Source organism: Schistocerca cancellata, chromosome 11 (genome assembly GCF_023864275.1).
Source record: "Schistocerca cancellata isolate TAMUIC-IGC-003103 chromosome 11, iqSchCanc2.1, whole genome shotgun sequence".
NCBI lineage: Eukaryota > Metazoa > Arthropoda > Insecta > Orthoptera > Acrididae > Schistocerca > Schistocerca cancellata.
In genome coordinates, this window is record NC_064636.1 from 176,086,273 (window position 1) to 176,106,885 (window position 20,613).

Consider the following 20,613-nt stretch of genomic DNA (forward strand, 5'->3'; position numbering starts at 1 on the left):
GAACGCCATGTTTGGCAAACGGACATCCTTTTTGTTGGCAAGGGGTGTCCATCAGATTATCATGTAGTTCGAGATTCAACTGTGCATTAACACTAATTATTACAAGCATCCTACCTTATTACTCAGCACTAGTGTCGTTAAATGTAAAACTGAATTGATTTTAGAGGAAACTAAAGAATTCCCTTGCTCTCACACTGTTGAGGCACACACACGCACACACACATTCTACAAACCACTCATGAATACTAGCTTGGGAAAATTGCAAGTTACTATTGACCACGGCACTGCACACATCATAGAGGAGTAAGCTGGAATACCTATACAGAGTGGTTGACCCAATGTCATCTCTCTTCCAGTCACTGTTGTTGTCCTCAGAATGGTTGTATGGCTCATATGTAATCAAAGGTATTGTGAATCATTCAGATTCATGTGGTGCACGAGCAGCAGCTGTTGGGTAATTTTATACTTAAGTGGATTTTGGATCATGGCACAATTCAGTCATGACTCATTTACAACTAAACATTAGGAGATGAGATGCTGATATGTATTAGTTTGTTTCTATTGTATAATTATGTCACTTTGCAACATGTGAGAGCATTACATTCCACTTAGCTAAGGACCAAACCAATGACATATTACTTAAGAATCAATATCAATTAAGTACATGAAATAAGATTTAATAAAACAATGATAGTGTTACAGTCTTAAGGAGATTAGTTTATTATGGGTATATTATCAGTTTTAATGTATCCTTCAATAAATTTGCAATTTTAACTTTTGTATTGAATCCACATCCTAAAATTGACTTATCCTTGACCATTCTTGTACAATAGTTTATTCTGTTGTTATAAGCTTAGGTTATGATTTTATTAGGTGCTATTACACTCTTTTAATTTATGGGTATCTATTGTGTTTACGTTGACTCAGTTCTTTGCCTAGTTTTCCACACAACCACTGAATATGTTCATTTTCTGCTTACATCTCGTGTACCAGACAAATGCTACATGAACCATCTTTAGCTCACACAAATAGATATTCAGTCCATATTGTGTACCTTTTTAAACATGTTCCTACAAATTTTACTGTTTTTCTTAGTACAAATGATTCATCAGAATATAAGCCTATTGTCCAGAAACATGGCTTTTCCTTCCTTTCATTGGAAAATAATATTTAATACAATGGTATGTGGATGTTGCCTATTATGAATAATCCATACAGCAGTTGTGGATGTGTTATCATGAGAAAGATGGAATAAAATGTAATCACATCACTACAAATTGTCACAGCTGAAGTGTAGCAAAACAGAACAGTGCCAATCACTTAACTATAACTGTCTCCATTTGTTACACGTGTGGTTGACATACTAAACCACTTTCACCAATAGCAAACAGGTCGGAAGTCAAAAATAAAAACAATCGTTCTGAAATTAAAGCATGAATACAGACTTCCAAAAACGTCATGTTTATTTACACAAATTAAGGAAACTATCAACATTGGAAACATCTTTGAATAAAACGCAAGAAATATTTAGTACTCATGTTCTGAGCTCTCCCGAATGTTGTTCTTGTGTATATGAATAACTGGAATCAAATTGTAAGCTCTAATGTTTGTTTACCTATTTCATTTTGTGTGTAACTTACATGGTACTGAACGCTGAAAAAATAATTAAGAGCTTTGGTGCATAACACCTATCTACGTTATCTCTCAATCACATACAGAGCTTTGTAAAACAAAAAAATCGCAAAAAAATATAGCTATTGTGCACTGGTGTAAATGGCAACCAAGAACAATGAATTTATTAGATTACACATTTTAGCATCTGACCCATTTATGTAGAGATGCACTGGTGAGCAAAAATGTCATGAATACTGCCTGCAAGGAGTATGAATGCCACATGTTGTACGTACATGATGCAATAAGCAGATTACAAGTATATAAGCAGACCAGAAATTAACAAGGAATTGTTCTACCAATTAGATGGGTCACAGACATGTAAATCCAATGACATAAGTTACTTTAGCAAAGGGAAGGTTACAGTGGCATTGTAGTTGGGAACAAGCACCTCAAAAGTGATGAAGCTGGTAGGCTGAATCTATGCTACTTTTGTGAACATCTGTGGAAAGTAACTAAAAGGTGATAAATCGATAACTTTATGAAAACATGTAATACACCTATGCATTGCAAATCATGCAGGTCAGAGGCTTGCCTGCTCTGTGAAGCTTGACATTTGGCAATGTGTGTCGTATCTAATTACGGAAAACAATGCTTGAGCAGCCATAGACGTTTTTGAACCCACAAATCAATGTATATTGTTGAACATGGGGCTCCACAAAAATGTTCAATTGCAACTGCAGTGGGCAAGGGATCTTGATGCTGGAATGAAGGTCAATGCTAATGTCAACTGCCAACTGTCAGGACGTGTGACATTTCCTGTTACACCAGGTAAGTTGCCACATCCAGATATGCTATCATCTAGGCAAATGGCACCAGGTGGAGGGCCCATTATGCTATGTGGACAGTCACTTGGGATCCTTTGGGACATCTGGTAGTAATTGAAGGCATCATGACAGTTGCCGACTATGTGAGTTATTGCTACTGCATAGATCCCTTCATGCCTGATATGCTCTCCCATGGTGAAGGAATCTTCCAGCAGGATAACTGCCCATGTCACATATGCAGAACGACTCTACAGTTGCCTTAGTAGTATGGTACCTAACATCTTGACCACACCATGTAGCTGATATGAACGTGTGGAATGCAAATGGAGCAACATACATGCAGAAACACATAAATGACATGCCAAGTCCATACTGTGTAGAACTGCCAAAGTATTGTGTTCCAAAGGTGAACAAACAGGCTATTAAGCAGGTTGCTATATTTGTTGTTACTCTTACTAATACAGGATTAGTACTAACAGAACATAAATGTACACTCTATTCATTTCACATACAGCAGATCTCTTGAGAAAACATACCTGACTAAAATCATTCCCATACCCATGTTTCTCCAGTGTTGAGTTTACTATCCTTTGTGAAGGAAGTGCCATGAATATATTTTTGATGTCATTGTTTCTAAAATGCACAGTTACAAGTACTACATGATGCCTATGTTTGGAATAATTAGCAGCAAGTCATCACATATCCTTGGCCTTATACTGAATATTGCATGGTACTTATGATTACTGACAAACATAGGGATTCATCACAATACACAATTTTCTTGTCTCAAGAGCTATAGGAAACAAAACAGCAGTGTTATTGACAAAAACACATTTGAGTCATGTTTCTCGAGTAATACAATTTCTTGACATCTCAAGCAGCAGATATGGATTTTTATAATGTCACATTATCTGTTACCACTCTGTAGTTCACATCGTTTCACAATTATACCACCTTTGTATGTTATTTCATGGGCATTACAATTCATTCTCCCCTTGCTTCATCCACTATTTTACACGTCTTGAGGGCATCAACCAGGAAAACCTATCTACAAAAAACTAACACTTACTAGTAGTTTCTTTCTGATGCATCTTGAGAGTGCCCAACTGAGTGAAACTTTTGTCACAGGTATCACATTTGTGAGATCCCCTTCCAATGTGTCCTAATGCATGCATCTTGAGATCAGCTGATCTAAGAATAATTTGCCACACACATCACTTTTGTGAGGTCTCTTCCTGGTGTGAATGAACGTGTGTCTTGAGATTGCCTGCCCTAGCAAAAGATTTCCCACGAATGTCACATTTGTGTGGTTTCTTTTCAGTGTGAATGAATACATGTTTCTTTAGATAACGTGAGAGGGCAAACGATTTGTCACAATTCTCACATTTATAAGGTTTCTTTCCAGTGTGAAGTAATACATGTTTCTTGAGACCTTTTGAGAAAGCAAAAGATTTCCCAGAAATCTCACATTTATGAGGTTTCTTTTCAGTGTGTAGAAACACATGTCTCTTGAGATTGCATGAGAAAGCAAAAGATTTCCCACAAATCTCGCATTTGTGGGATTTTTTTCCAGTGTGAATTAAAGTATGTCTATAGAGAGTGCTTCTGCTGGCAAAAGATTTCCCACAAATCTCGCATTTGTGGGATTTTCTTCCAGTGTGAATTAATGTGTGTATATTGAAATTGCTTCTGCTGGCAAAAGATTGTCCACAAAGCTCACATTTATGAGGTTTCTTTCCAGTGTGAAGAAACACATGTTTCTTGAGATGGCTTGGGAAAGCAAAAGATTTGCCACAAATCTTACATTTGTGAGGTTTTTTTCGAGTGTGAATTAATCCATGTTTCTTGAGATTGCCTGCACCAGCAAAAGATTTGCCACAAATATCACATTTGTGGCTTCTGTTTGTAGTAAGTACATCACCCTGGGATCTGACATTAACAGTTGTAGATAAAGATCCATAATGATTTGTTTCCCCTGTATCATTTGTCATGTGTGTGTTACCTATGTCACTAGCAGCTTTCCATGTTTCCTTGTATGAATTCAGCTCGTTGTATTCTGCAATAGAAACTTCCGGCTCACTATCTGGAAAGATACTGCTTTGATGCTCTCCACTATAGCCATATTTTTCATGGTTTCCAGCAGTTAAGACAAAATTCTCACTCATTCTCAAATGTTTTTTCAAACTAACATTACTGTGAAATACTTCACCACACCACTTACAAACATACGAAGGTGGTTGCATGCCATCAATGTGCATAAACACATGCTTTATGAATCTGTATTTTGAAGGAAAGCTCTGTTGGCAGAAATTACAGCTATATACATGTAATTCCTTTTCCCTCGTACTACAGTTATATCGCGTGGCAACTGAGCAGTTCTTATCAACAGTCATATCTTCTGTATTGGTACCAAACTCATGTGTTGACTTCATGTCTATCATCAACTCATCCTGGACCACTCTATGCTGACAAATTTCTTCACATGGTATGCCACAGCTCCCACTAGTACACTGAGTCAATCTGGAGAGTAATGAGGATAATGTTAAATACTGATATACGTACAACAAAGAAAGAATATTTAGGTGTCCATAAATCCAGTACTATAAGCGAGAATTCATAAAATTGCATAAGAACTGTTAGTGATTTAAAATTAAAATATTCCACCAGAAGGAAGGAACTGAAGAGGTAAAAATAATGATTAATCTGAGTCACTGCCAATTTGATTTGAAATTTTTAGATGAGAATTAAAATAATTCACTTTCAAGTGTTACAATCTTTTTAAAATACAGTGCTACAACTTAATAGAGACCACCATGTAAGAGTTGTGTAGGTACTGGGTACTTGTTTCATATCCTTAATCTTTTTGTGGCAGGTACATTCATTCATGAACTATTCATGCACATGTATTTTATCAACACACATAGTAAGCCTGAACAGTAACACAGCTGATGGTTTACACCACATTTCCTAAAACGTTTGGCACTACAGCTGTGACCACTGCTTTATTCCTTCCTTTGTTCTCTCAATTCTAAAACCAAAGTGCTGTCATTATGAACAAAAACCGTTTCTTACATTCTATCTACCTGCTCCAGTACCCCTCTATCGTACAACTAGTCGGGGGACTAATGGGACTTTGACACCTTTACTTGGTCTTTCGGCTAAGGCTAGTTGTGAAGTGCCATTGCATATATACGCTAGTATTTCGATGGGGTCGCCACTCACAAAGACTACCACCACTCCCCCCCACAGGACAGAAATAGTATACCCTAACTACCTGCATCCGGTATAATCCACAGGAAAGCGTAAATGACTGCAAATGTTTGCAAGCTGTGTAACTGAGACGGAATGTGGTGACCAGCCTGGTATTCACCTAGCGGTACATGGAAAACCACCTAAAAACCACATCCAGGCTGGCCAGTACAATGGCACTTCATCGTTAATCTGTAAGACAAATTCGATTCAGGGACGGCGCGCTTACGTGAATCCAGGAATCAGCATGTTAGTGCTCTCGGCTACCATGATTGGTCATTTCTTACATTACCATGAAAATATTACAACTCGTTCCGCCTACTAAGCAAATATTGTCATAGCATTTGATGCGAGGGGGGGAGCGAGGGCGGGCGGGAGCGGGGGGAGGCGGGAGCAAGGGGGTGGGAGCGAGGGGGGCGGGAGCGAGGGGCGGGAGCGAGGGGGCGGGAGCGAGGGCGCGGGAGCGAGGGGGGGCGGGAGCGAGGGGGGCGGGAGCGAGGGGGGCGGGAGCGAGGGGGGCGGGAGCGAGGGGGGCGGGAGCGAGGGGGGCGGGAGCGTGGGGGCGGGAGCGAGGGCGCGGGAGTGAGGGGGGCGGGAGCGAGGGGGGCGGGAGGGAGGGGGGCGGGAGCGAGGGGGGCGGGAGCGAGGGGGGCAGGAGCGAGGGCGGGAGAGGGCGGGAGAGAGGACGGGAGCGAGGGCGGGAGCGAGGGCGGGAGAGGACGGGAGCGAGGGCGGGAGAGGACGGGAGCGATGGTGGGGGAGAAGGAGAAGACAGGAAAGCAGCTACGACCTGAGGTCCACAGGACAAAGGGTATATGGGACACGAGGGGGAGGGGGAAGGAAGGAATGAGGTGTCTCCTGTCTCTTCCCTGTAATTTGGCTAAACATATGTGTAGCAACTCCTATTCCAAGTGCAGTTCAAATGCATCATATTTCACTGAAATGAGCGTAAGCATCCAGCCATGAACACCTCCACTCTCATGGCCAGTGCTCCAGCATATTTCATTAAGCACACACTGCCCTGTGGTCTCATGTCTCTGAGCCCATTATGTCATATCACAGTACTATAACTAAGATGTATGAAGTGTTGCATATGTTGGAATTGTACAATTAGCAGCCACACCCCCTGAACGTTCTAAGACCAATAGATCCTCTTACATATGTAAAATGACGATGATGCCTGATCTATATGTACATGATTACTCTGCAATTCATAATTATTGGCCTGGCAGAGGGTGATCGAACCATAATATTTAATCTACTTTTCTACCATTCCACTCTCACTGCATGCAGGGAAAACGAACACTTACATCTTTCCATGCATGTGAGCTCCGATTTCTCGTACTTTACTATGATGATTTGTTCCTGTGTGTTTGAAATTTCATGTAAAATTCGTGCCATAGCGAAGAAGTCTGTTTTAATTATCACCATCCCAGTTCATGTATCATACCTATAGCACTCTCTCACTTGTTTCCGCAATAGTACAAAACGAGCTACACTACTTTCAACTTTTTTCATGTCCCACACCACATTGCAGTACTCCTCAAGATAACAGATATACATAGTGTAAGCCATTTCGTTAGTAGACCTGTTACGTTTTCCAAGCGGTGTCCCAATAAATCAGTCTTTGGTTTGCTTTCTCCAGAGCATTATCTATAAGGATGTTATGATTTAATTTATTCATAAGAGTAATTCCTATGCATTCAGTTGAGTTCACAGCTTTTAGGTTTGTATGATTTATCGTGTGAAAGAAATTTAGCACATTCCTTTCCGCAATCAAGTGGTTGACTTCATGCTCTTCATTATTTACGACCAATTGCTATTTTTCACATCGTGTATGTAGGTCAGGGACAAGAGACGGCCTAAACACTTACTTTGGAAACGTCAGATATTACTTCAATGACCTTCTGGCAGTTATTATGAACTGTGACCTTTCTCGTACAGAATCACGAACCAGTGCACATAACTACGATGATACCCCAGGGGCACACAATGTAATTGGAAGTTACTTGTGAGGAATTGAGTCAAAAGCCTTCTGAAAATCAAAAAATATGGAATCAATGTTATGTCATCCGTCCATATCAGTCATTACTTTGCGAGAATAAAGAGCTTCTTGTGTTTCACAAGAATTATGTTTTCCGAATGTGTGTTGGCTATTTGTCAATAAATGATGTCTTCAAGGTAATTCATAATGTTCAAACTGACTATATTTTCCAAAATCCTACTGCGAACGACGTTAGTTGTATGGGCGTGCATTTCATCGTATTACTCACATCCCCTTTCTTGGTTTCTGGTGTAATTTGTGCAACTTAGACTTCGAGTACCAATCTTTCTGCCGTTGAAAAGTTGTATATGACTGCTAAGTATGGAGCTACTGTATCAGCATATTCTGAAAGGAAGCTGGAGGCATTGCCTCTCTCAAGTGTTAAGCTGCTCCACTATATTTATCCTTAGACGGAATTTAGGAAATCCGTCTTCAGTGACTCCCTTTAGTAGCACTGTCGTCAATAACTTTACCATTGTTACTGCGCAGTGAAGGTATTAATGCACCTTTACAATTGTGTACTTTACATACCACCAGAATATCTTTGGGGTTTCTACCAGATTTCGAGACAGAATGTCGTTCTGGAAACTATTAAAAGTCTGTCTAATAGATTTTGCGCTAAATTTCGAGCCTCTGTAAAACTTCGCCAATCTTGTGGATTTTTCGTTCTTTTTAATTTGGCATGTGTAATTCATTGCTTCTGCACCAGTGGTCTGACCTGTTTTGTGTCAGTACCACATCATATTAATTTGACACGTATCTCTCAGTTATTACTCATTTGACTTTAAAACGCATCTGGACTACGTTTAGAAAGACTTATCTGACGGAGTGCAAACTCTCTTCGGAATGTGTCAAGCGAATTTTTATCTGCTTTTTTTTAAGGGCGTGAATTTTGCGTTTATTTTGGTGAGTCTCGATGTTACAATATTCACTCTTGTGAACTCTTCATGGCTCAACAACATTGTGGTCACTAATCCCTGCTTGGTCAGGGCTATTAAGATGTCAAGGATGTTTTCGCGCTTCTGTACCCATTGTTCAAAATAATTTTCAGAGACGCCATTCAGTACGGTTTTGGACGACGTTTTATGCCTACCACTGACATTAAACGTTTACTTTCCCCAATATATCGAGGGTAGTTTTTCTTCCAATTATTAGCAATATTATGGAATGTATTGGTAAGGTTCTGGCTGAGTTTCAAGTTTAAACAATCTTTAGACCTACAAAGAAGATTAGCGAGTGTAAACATAAGCTTCCGCGTCCGTTGTCACAGTCAATAAAATTCTTCTGCGTTTGAAGCGCATTGTCACCTATAAAATTCCGACGTTTCGGCGATTGTTGCAAGACGCCATCATCAAACCCAGAAGAATTTTACTGACCAAGAATATAAAATTGCATGTGACTGTGGGAAGGTTTATATTGGAACAACGATAAGACGTGTCAATAGACGTTAAACTGAACACAGAAGAAACTGTCAACTGGGATGTACTGACATTCAGCATAGGGGAACAAGTTTTTAAAGACGGTGATCATGAAATAAAATTTAGTGAGACAAGCGTGTTGGCCAGGACATCTATTATTATGCACGTATGTATAGGAAAGCTATAGAGATTCAGAAACACCGCAAGAATTTCAATAGAAAAGAGGAAGGCTTACAGTTACACAGGATATGGTGGTCGCCTTTCCACCAACCATTTGACGATCGATTACATTCGATCGAGAATAATGACGTTAGTCAGAGACAGACTTACAGTCGGTTCGACGTGACGTATGTTTGTGTCCTCTATCTGAACGGGAATTCCATGGATTAGCACCCATCATTGACTCACCTCCAAAGATGTTGCCCGCAGTTGGCAACGAAACGCCAGAAAGTAATAGTTTTACAGATCGAAAGCGGCATCTCAGCCCTGAACTTTTAACTGATCACTACCCATAAAACCTGAAAGGAAATATCTACTTGAATTTCACTACAAGGTAAACCACTTCCACCAGCAATGAACACTACACCACCAACTGTATTTCATCTATTCTTTGTGAACATGGTTAGGTCTCTCGAAAAATTTCAGCTGAGCGTATTTCCATACCTTTATTGTGGTTGTATCTATTCTCCTTCGGTGTTCTACTTGAAGCCTTTGAAACTGAAGCCCTTTCTGCACTTATCTGAGACCCTCTAACCTAAAAAAAGCCCAGAATCCTCTACACATCCCCACACTCGTGGAACTGCTTCATTTGTGTAGTTGAATCCTGACCCACTTATCAGAACCCACAAATCCACCAACTTTTGGTGCTAGTCAAGGAATCCGCAACCTACACAGTTGCAGAACTGTCTGGGACAGACTGTCCCTCCAGTCTGTACCAATGAACCACTTTCAGTTCTGCTCATGGTGCTACAGATGGTGAGCCCCGCCATCTCGAAAGCAAGACTGGGAGCAGTACTACTTCAGGTACTCACCTCAAACCAGAGAGAACCTCTTCCAATTCAATGTGGCACATATTGTGAGCAATGTGAGTCACCACCTACAGCTGGCTATGGCATGCTTTTCACGGCATTTGGAAGCACCCATTTCTTATCCGTAAAGACTCCACCGAGTATGCACACACAATGCACATTGGATTCCTTCCCCTCCTATGCAGTCGTATCTCTAAATGGTGCCACTACATACATAACATCGGAGCTTCCAATTACCAGTAATACTACCCTCTGTGAATGCCCAGTCTTGCACGCTGAGAGGCTTCCTCTGGAACATGGAAGAAACTTCATCTGGCTCATGGATTTCATCAGCCATGGACAGCACCTGAATCTGTTAATCTGACGAACTGAGTAGGCTCTCCAATCACCAACATGGAAAGTCTTTCACTGCCATCCACATGCTGAAATGACTTCCCACTCAACTGCAAGTGAGAGGTCAATCTCAGTGTGGGCAGTACACAAGGTGACTGCAGCAGTGCACCAATTGGTGGACAACACTACCGGGAGCTGTGAGTGAAGAATCACCAACATTATTCACACTTGAACACAGCCATTACTGTATCTGTCCATACAAGAGTTGGCATAGTAAATACACGGACATATATGAAATATATGAGTTGAAGGTAAGGAACACTGACAAAATTTAAAATAAGTCGCTTCTTATGAAAAGATGTGTCAGCTCACAGTCCTCTGATGGCATGCTGCTACTATGAGAGCTACCACTGGATTGAGATATCTAAGTGCTGCAAGTAACACAGAACAAATGAGTGATGCAATTCAGCCAGTGGTTCTATGGACTACGCAGTTAATAAAGCATATAAATGTGCCTGGTAAATACACAAATGTGCACAAAATATGGGATTTGAAGCTAAATAACAAAAATAAAATAATAATAATAAAGATGATAATAATAATAAAGATGATAATAATAATAAAGATAACAGAAATATTCAGCAATGATAAAATATGGCTTTTGGAACAGACAAATGTAAGAAAAATTGCATAGTCAAGGGAAAACACACTAAACAAGAAGATTACATATTGGATAACGACAGTGACTGCATAGAAGGGATGGAAAAAACAGATGCCTATAAATATCTAGGATACAGACAAAAAATAGGAATAGATAATAAAAATATTAAAGAAGAACTAAAAGAAAAATATAGACAAAGACTAACAAAAATACTGAAATCAGAATTGCCAGCAAGAAACAAGACAAAAGCTATACATTCAGCAACAGAAAGATTCACATTAAGCAGAAAGGAAGGAAGAAGGGGATTTATCGATACAAAAAACCTACATTATGGACAGGTAGACAATTTAAGAAAATTCTTTATGGAACGAGTAGAAACTAGCATAATACACAAAGCAATCACTCATATAAATACATCGGCTACACCACTGCAATTTCATAACCACTTCTACAACCCTTAGATCACGTAACATCAACAGATATGAAGAAAGTAAATTGGAAAAAGAAAACACTACATGGCAAGCAACCGTATCATCTAACACAGCCACACATCGACCAAGACGCATCCAACACATGGCTAAGAAAAGGTAATATATACAGTGAGACAGATGAATTCATGATTGCAATACAGTTGACATTATACCAATTATACTATCAACTACAGCAGTCATACCACACAATATCCACCAGTACATCAATCCAATACAGCTACATCCAAACTTATATATATACAATTACAGAAATCCGTAATTATTGATACATGTTCAATTACCCGAAAGTTCCTAAATGCAATATAACATATACCGTACAGTTAACAGGAAGTGACGCTTGATCAAAGTCCGCGTCACTTTCCATTTTTAACCAGACTTAACGTCTGAGAAAGTAAAGAAATAATAATAATAATACAATTATAGCTATAATAGTAGTAGATGTTGTGAAAATATACTTACAGCAATGGATAAATAATTTGCTCACTTGTGACAAACTTTGAAGGATAAGGATGTCAAGTCATGCATCCAAAGTCCCTGTTGTGAGCCAGTTTAATTATTAATGCTGATGCTGATGAATAGAGAAAATGTGCAAATAAGCTTCTAACTAACACTATGTGCCTTCCTTGCTGGAAAGATGAAGTTGTTGCAGCAGCAGGAATCTGGTATCAACAAAATGCTGTTCAATCAAACCTACTGTTTGAATACCAGTGGGTGTAAGCATGTCAGAATGTGTAATATTGAATAGGGAGTACTTATAAGTGGAATTAGTTGAAAACCATTAATTTAGTGATGACAAAATAATATTCTCGTTGGACGAATGACATTGACCATGCAATATGTCAAAGCTAATTTCAGCCTTGTTCCACAGAAAAGTTTGCTCTCCCCTGCTGTTACCAGGTGATCATACCATCTCTGTAGGGGATTCAGTTGATATAGTTAAAATATTTCACCACAGAAGGAGCTCAGATCTACAGGAGCAGACTTTCAAGTTTAATGAAATGCAGTACAGGATGAGCTAATGTGTTGGCAACGAAGGCAGTCACATATCCTCCAATTCTACAGCACACTGTGCACTTATCTACTGTCCATAACTTGCCAAACTCTCCATTCATTGGAAACTACCATAGCTCGACTCCATGATGCATTCTGTGCATTGACTGCAGTGGAAATGTATGATTCAACATCACCAGATGTGGGCACTGAATTACAATCTTATTTAAGTTAGTTTATATACCCATCTGTAAGTAAGATTTTATAAAACCCCTCTATTTCAATGTAAATAAACATTTACCACCATAACCAAGTGGAAGAAACAGTCTCACCACAAGGGTCTTCAAATGACTGGTCCTGCTATTATGAAGGTAGAAACCAGAAGAACAAGACAAATGGATCATTACTTCCTGACAGAAATGCTTTGGTTATTGGGGCTTCATGCTGTGGAAAATAATCTAGTTTTTACACTGTTGACATACCCTGTGGGAGACCACTTCGAGCATGTATATATTTTTCAAAAATTCAGTTTCAGTCAAAATATCAGCTACTGCAGGAAATTTTGCATGGAATTAAGGGAGTAACATACTGAACAGCCAGCAAAAGCAGCGACATTCTACCATCTGAAAACGTAAAACCTAACAGCATATTCATATCTGGCAACATCTCATCTCAGTGGAAAATCAGGATTTCTGATTTGCTCGCCACATGCAAGTCAATGTATTTCATTTCAGTGAGACATACTTAAGCATCCCAAAGCTATTTGTCTGGGATACATCAATCTTATAACTTTCGAACAGGACAATCTAAATTTAAAGCATATTTCCAAAGTACATGTAGGAAATGGCATGCCACTCAATGAATTTGTTACATGTGAGGATTGCTGAAGTAACTGTCAGTATAGCTTGCTGGTTACAGATAAAACTAGTAAATTGAATGAGAGTCAATAGAAACAGAACTTGAACAAGTATCTTCAAAAAGGCAATGCACCAAAATGCACATGTGTCAGTATATTGTACACTATGTACAAATTTGAACATGTGTTGGACATTCATTCGGAGGATGCAAAGCACGTGCATTTGACAAAAAAATGGAGGTAGTAACACTAAATTAAGGGAACTGAAGGTCTTGTCAATGGAGGTGCTATGAATGTTGAGGTGTTGAATGCTCCAATACAGGAATGTGAACTGTGTGTCAACAAGAAATTAAAGATGTGTGTGTGAATTCCTATGGGACCAAACTGCTGAGGTCATCGGTCCCTAGACTTACAAACTATTTAAACTAACTTACGCTAAAGACAACACACACACACACACACACACACACACACACACACACACACACACACGCCCGAGGGAGGACTCGAACCTCCGGCGGGCAAGAAATTAAAGAAGTCGATGCAAAACTAACGTATGTGTGGAACAAGAATGTGATGGCTAAGGCACTTCACTCCCCACCCATAGTCTCAAGCACATTAGATTGTAAACTGTCTCAAAAATGCCTTAGTATACAGCAGGATGTTGCCAAAAAGTGTAATGCTAAAAACAGAGGTGTGGAAGGCAATGTGATAGAAGTTACTTTTGTGAAAATTAGGTCAACTGCAACAAGACCAGCATCTCTCAGTACCATTTAAGCCAGGAACTGACAGGCTGGAAGAATTGTCATGCACTGTAGATACAAGCAGAAACAGGAGGAGGAGGAGGAGGAGGAGGAGGAGGAGGAGAAGTAGCAATGATGAGTTAAGACAACATATGGGGTCTCAGGACAAAACCATGTTTGGTAGGTAAGCACTCAATATGCTTAACCAAGAGGCCATAAGAATTGGGAACAAGAATTTGAAAGACTGCCAGGGCTCTTACAGTTAATAATTCTGAAAACGTCAAATGTTAAAAATATACCCTGAAACTATAAAAACATGTGGTCCATTATTACTAATTACCAACACATGTAAAACCCCAAAAGGATGAATGGAGTTTCATAGAGTGACAAATACAGGATTTTAACTGTACCAGCAGTAGCAGCTCCACATAGTGCAGGTAAAATAACCGAAGTTTAGCCTGAAAGACTGAACAATCTACCTCTAGAGTATACAAATTATGGTAACTAAATGAAATCATAGCTCGATTACGACTGTTTACAACTTCATCTGGTGAAGAGAATGCTGGTCACATGAGCATTGTCGAGTAATTGTGGAGGGAGTTGTTCATGAGCTTTACAGACCTGCATGCAGAATATTTCTGATAATACAAGGAATGGATTATACGTGGCAGGCTGATCTCAGATATGCAAGATTACTTAAAATCAAATAATGATTTCAAGTACATTCTCATGGTCACAGACACACGTTCCAATTTTGCTTGGGCCTTACCTTTGAAAGTAAAGTCAAGGAAGGAGGTTTGAGAGGTTTCTAAACAATTGTTGCAGACAGGACTAACTCGACGCCCAACAACCTTGAAGCATGTAATGGAAGTAAATTTTACAATAGGCATTTCAAGGTAGAATTCGAATGATGTTGGATAAATCACTACTCAACATTCTCCCATTTGGAAACTAGCACTGCCAAATGGTTAAACTAGACAATCGAAAACCGAATGTGGAAGCAATGTAATCTTCTACGTATGTGCAAATAGCTGAACATACAGCCACAGACCATTGACAAGTATAATCGCATTATTCACCACAGAATTAAGAACAAACCTAATGATGTCACAAACGAACTATGGGAAAGCTTTAAACCCATTATGTTCCTCATAGAGCAGATCGTAAGATGTCGAGGGAACAGGGCTTTGAGGAAATGGTTTAGTTTCTCATCGAAGCTCAACAGCTGGGTGAACAGTCGCAAATTGCTATGCAATACGAAAATCAAAGGTCAAACCATGCAGTAGTGTGGCACGAGTGATAAGAAATGTGTCAACAAAGTTGGAGGTGGTATTCTCAAGAGTCTGCCATTCGAACTTTGTATTTCTGGATACAATGTCTGTGGGGCTGGAAACAAATTGAAATAGCACCTAGATTATGGTGATAAGGGCTTTAACACATTGGAAAATGTGTGCAAAGAGCACATCATCACCTACACTACAAATAAAGATCACCATATTGCTCACCAAATACTCATTGATAAAGCTGTGCAGGTATGTCAAGGGACGGATATTCATATAGGACAACCTATTCCTGCATATGATGTTGATAAGGCAATGTTTGCTCGAACTTAAATTGGGTACTGGACTAACCTTCAAGCAATACTGAATACAACTCACTATATGCTAAATATGAAGAAAAACCTATGAAATATTTACAGAATTGGTGACAGTAGCAAAAGGTGCCTTGAGGAAGAAAGATGGAAGGAAATGATGGGTTAAAACGCCCAGGTTCCTACCAATACCAAAGACATCTGGTGAAATAATTCAGGTTCTGATTCCTACATTTGCTGGGCTGTCAGCCACTGGTTTCATTAGCTAGGAGAGCTGATATATTTCAAGCAGTACAGAACGTCCGAAAAAGGGAAAAGTAACTACAAGCAACTAAAAGGTGTAATATGGCCATGGAGGCCATCGCTATAGGTAAAGGCCTCTATTTACAATACAGAAAATGGCTTGGGTTGCACATTTAAAAAACTTCCACAGCAGTGGTACTGGAAAGAAGGATTAAAAATATAGATCTGCTTAAACTCGTCAGAAAATTTAAAATCACGAGATTTTACAGTGTGTTTATGTAGGATACTTTGCCTGAGATAATGTGGAAATCCACAAAACGTGGAACTGTAAATTTAGATGTTTGGGGTATGAAGCTCTTGGTGATTTAAGGCCACCTGAATTGTGTTGTCACTTCACCAAAAGGAACCAGCTGTTGTACAATGTTCAGCGCTACCATGACTTCAGTTCATACCTCTGAGGATATTGCTGAATGATATTTTCCCTGAAAATTGCTGAAAAACAAGCAGTATGCAAACCTCTGCATAATTTGAAGCTTTGATGTATTGACTTTCACTCTAATCCTAATTGGTCTAAATTTAAAGCAAACTACTTTCCTCCAATATATGAGCAGGGGGCAATGACGTACAGCACTGACTGGCTGGAAACACATGAAAGCATAGCTAATGTCACTGAATTTAGGAGACAGGTTGATGTACAACTGAAACCGACTATAAAATCTTTGACGAAAAGGGAGCTGAGATACCTGGTGAGAGAGTCCACATGGTTAATGGGGACAGCAAAGGCAATGATACAACGGGCATTCAGGCATCATGTTTTCCTGCATAAGTGTGTCTGACAAATCCAAACCATATAAACCTTGAGACAACTTTGTATTTCAAAATTTCCTCTAGTAAATGTGGCAGATGGCCTCTGAAGCCCCAGATGTATGGACTACAGAGGATACCAGCCCTCCAGCAGATGTATCAGTATGATGGTTCAAAATGTGGAGAGCACATCTCCGCAAGCAAACCACATTGCTGCATGCCTCAGCCCACCAGGGAACAGAACATGTTACAGTAAACATGAAGTGCATGGTATGGAACATACTTCGGCGGTAGGGATAACGTTTGGAAGATACTTTAAGTGGTCATCACAACTGTGTAAATGTAGTGAGGGAGAGGTAAAGCCTGCAGTTGGCCTTGGAAAACTGCTAATTGGATTTGCACTCAGGTGGGTTTGTAGTCGGCGAATGGATAGCACACAGAAAGTCATCACTTGAGTATGTGTCAGAGGGAATGGGCCATTCAAGATGATGAGCGAGCTGGACAGTGCAGAATGAGAGGTCCAAATGGTAATAAATGTGCATGGAATCTGAAAGGAACGTAGGTGCTCCTGTGTAAGAGATTCAGGAAGTCAGCTAAAAGGGAACCTCTTGGACAGGTTCTCCCACAGCACCAAATCAGATGGTGGGCATTAAAGTCTCCCAGCAGCAAAAAGGCGTGAGAGAGCTGATCAATGAGCTGGAGTACGTCCAACTTAGTAACAGCAAATGAAAGAGGGGTGTAGAAGTTATGAAGAGGAAAGGTGAAATGAGGAAGTGAAATGTAGACTGCAACAGCTTGCAGTCGAGTGTTCAATGAGATGGATGACCAGCATGGCTCCCTGTGAGGTGGAATGCTGTCCTTGGGGGAAGATCACAGAGGACCAGAAGGAAACATGAGAGATCAAAGGGGTTGTGAGGACAATTTTTTTTTCTTGGAAGCAGAAAACAAGCGGACACTGCAATTCCAAGCGCAACTGTGACTCCTCCTTGTTAGATCTAATGCCACGAATGTTCCATTGGAGAAGAGTCATAATGGGGAATGGGGATTGGGGAAGAGGGAACACAAGAAGGTTAGTCACCTATGTGGCTGCTGAGTGCCAGCCTTCAAAAATCCACTGCTACAGGGGGCAGATGCTGGAGAATCCTGTTCCATGAGGTCTACAAACATATTAGCTTCCCCCCTGGGTCAGCCTGTGAATTCCATGACAGAAAACCAGTAAGCAGTGGGCACCAGCAAAATGGAGGTCAGCCGGGCGAGGGTGTATGTGGCAACACCACTGAAGATCTCTGTCAGGGAAGGAGAAAACCGTTTTTGTTTGATTTCTTAGAACTTTCTAGTTGGCAGATGAAGACTATGGTTTTAACTGTAGAACGTCTTTGCAGGAGTATGGCTTTTATCATTTCAGCCTGACAGTTGTGTAGCAGGTGATTTCGCCACCAGGGGCAAAGATCTGATGGCCTGTTGCACAGCTGTAGGAGATGGGGGTGCTACTGTGACCTGGGTGATTTCACTACTGCAATACTGAACTTGAGGTTGTAAGTCTGGGTAGGCATATTCTCCGTTATGCATGGCATAGCAAAAATGGTACTGTAAATGCCAGATGGTAAAATGCACGGATTTTGACTAGCTAACTGCAAGTTACAGTGTGGGGTTTGATGTCCTACACTCAGATCTCATGGATGTTTCACTCATTAAGACCCATTGGGCATTCATGGGATTACAGATGATACAGCCAAGAGGAGGCAAACAGCTGCCCTCATGAACATCTCTGCTGAGAGTGGCTCAAATGGCTCTGAGCACTTTGGGACTTAACATCTCAGGTCATCAGTCCCCTAGAACTTAGAACTACTTAAACCTAACTAACCTAAGGACGTCACACACATCCATGCCCGAGGCAGGATTCGAACCTGCGACCGTAGTGGTCGCATAGTTCCAGACTGAAGCGCCTAGAACCGCTCGGCCACCTTTGCTGAGAGTAACACATTTGGCTATGTTTTGACAGGATACATGTTTTATTATAATGTTGACACTTGTAGGATCTCATCTGGTTTGGAATGTATGGTTGGACCGTGATGACTTCATAGCCTGCCTTAATCTGTGAGGCAATCACTACTTGAGCAGACGGTAGAAAGAGTGCATGCGGGCATTAAGTTCGCATCTATCTTTTTCATTACTCAATGGGCCACAGTGATGCCATGATTAGAGAGGTAAGTGTGGATTTCTCCCTCAGTGAGGCCATCTAGCATCAGAATGTAAAGAACATCATGTGAAGATTTCAGTGAACGATGGTCCTCAACACAAACAGGATTCTGGAGGAGCAATGCTGCAAGCAGTTGTTGGGCTTGAAAAATCACGATACGTCTTCAGAAGCAAAGTTGTATTACAAAAATGACAAAAGAATTTCACAGCGTCTGCAACTGCTACAGCAACTTTCAGAATGCATGCATTAACCATAGAAAAGGACTGACCACCTCTGGTACATGATACTGTGAGGACATTTAGTAGACACGAACTAAGATGGCGATTGAGTCATTGCTAAATAATAACCCATGATTGCCAACATCTCCAATGGTATGCTCCTTCTAATTGGGGGGCCTCTCAAAGGAGGATTCACTCACCATAAATGACTTCACTCGTCAGGTCACACCTCCCAAACTCCTGACAGAGGGACCAATTGGCATTTGGGAAGGTAACAGCTTAGGCAGTCACCCCTGTTTGGGCCTGGCCTGTATCAGAGGGTATGTGTGAAACCTACCTGTTGACTCAGAGCTGGGAATTAATCATTACCTTCTCACTTGTAATGTGTTTAATGAATGGGTCAGCCTTCAGGGAACATCAGGACAAAGGAGAAACAAAGAGAATCAGGATTCACCAGTTAAGTCTTCACAACCTTAGTGAAACTAGCACCAGCTACTTACGGTTCTTCTTGATGGTGGCCCATAAACTGTCACCACTAAAAGCTTGTGTATTTCCTGAGCACCACTGTGGTACAGCATTGAAAGAGCTGTTCAACACCATATGCATTAATCTGAAAGGTGGGAATCAGCTCCAATTTTTGGATATATAGCCACTCACCCTTACTTCTTACTTGTTCTACTGCAGTATGACATTAGCCTGTGTCCATCGAGATGAATCTGTTGAATTTCAGTGATTTTCATGTGGTGATGTGCATTAAGCACACCACAGCTGCTGACATACCAACTGAACTTCTATTTTCCTGTACAGATGTTAGACATTTGCTCTATTTATCTAGGAACAGTCACATAATGGTTGTTGCAGAGAACATTACTGACCATACTGCCTTGTAATGTTGTTGCTTATCGGTAGTATTGAATAATTACAGTAGTGCATTTTATACCTTAAGTACTTTCACAAGTAATAAAAATTTATATTTCTCAAAATGTTCTAGAGTGAATTATGAAAACTCACCTTGTACTATCAGATGCATATTCTGTTGAGGTTTCCACCTGAAATATTTGAAGAAATGACAAGTGATTTACAACAGATAAGACAGTAAACAGATTTCTATTAATGCCCACCAACATGTGATTAGTCCACAAAATGCTGTAAGTGAGGCTTCAAAATATCGTTAAAGAGGACATGATAAACTGTTGCAGTTAATGAAACAGAATGTTAGTAAGAATTCACTCTCCATTTTCTCACTTTGTCTTCAGTGCTGTAAATATCTACACAAGCCAGTAATTCGGTTGTAGCCATACTTCCT

At 40.2% G+C, this 20,613-nt stretch overlaps 1 protein-coding gene across 1 annotated transcript; it reads right to left on the reverse strand.

The window, feature by feature from the left end:
* Window positions 1-3,652: 3,652 nt before the first annotated feature.
* On the reverse strand, window positions 3,653-20,331 carry LOC126108421 (zinc finger protein 708-like). Its single transcript, XM_049913628.1, has 2 exons — window positions 20,319-20,331; window positions 3,653-4,958 (listed from the first exon to the last, which is right to left on the reverse strand). Exon 2 carries the CDS (start codon window positions 4,877-4,879, stop codon window positions 3,653-3,655), a length of 1,227 nt encoding a protein of 408 aa, XP_049769585.1. The 5' UTR covers window positions 4,880-4,958; window positions 20,319-20,331.
* Between the last annotated feature and the right edge of the window lie 282 nt (window positions 20,332-20,613).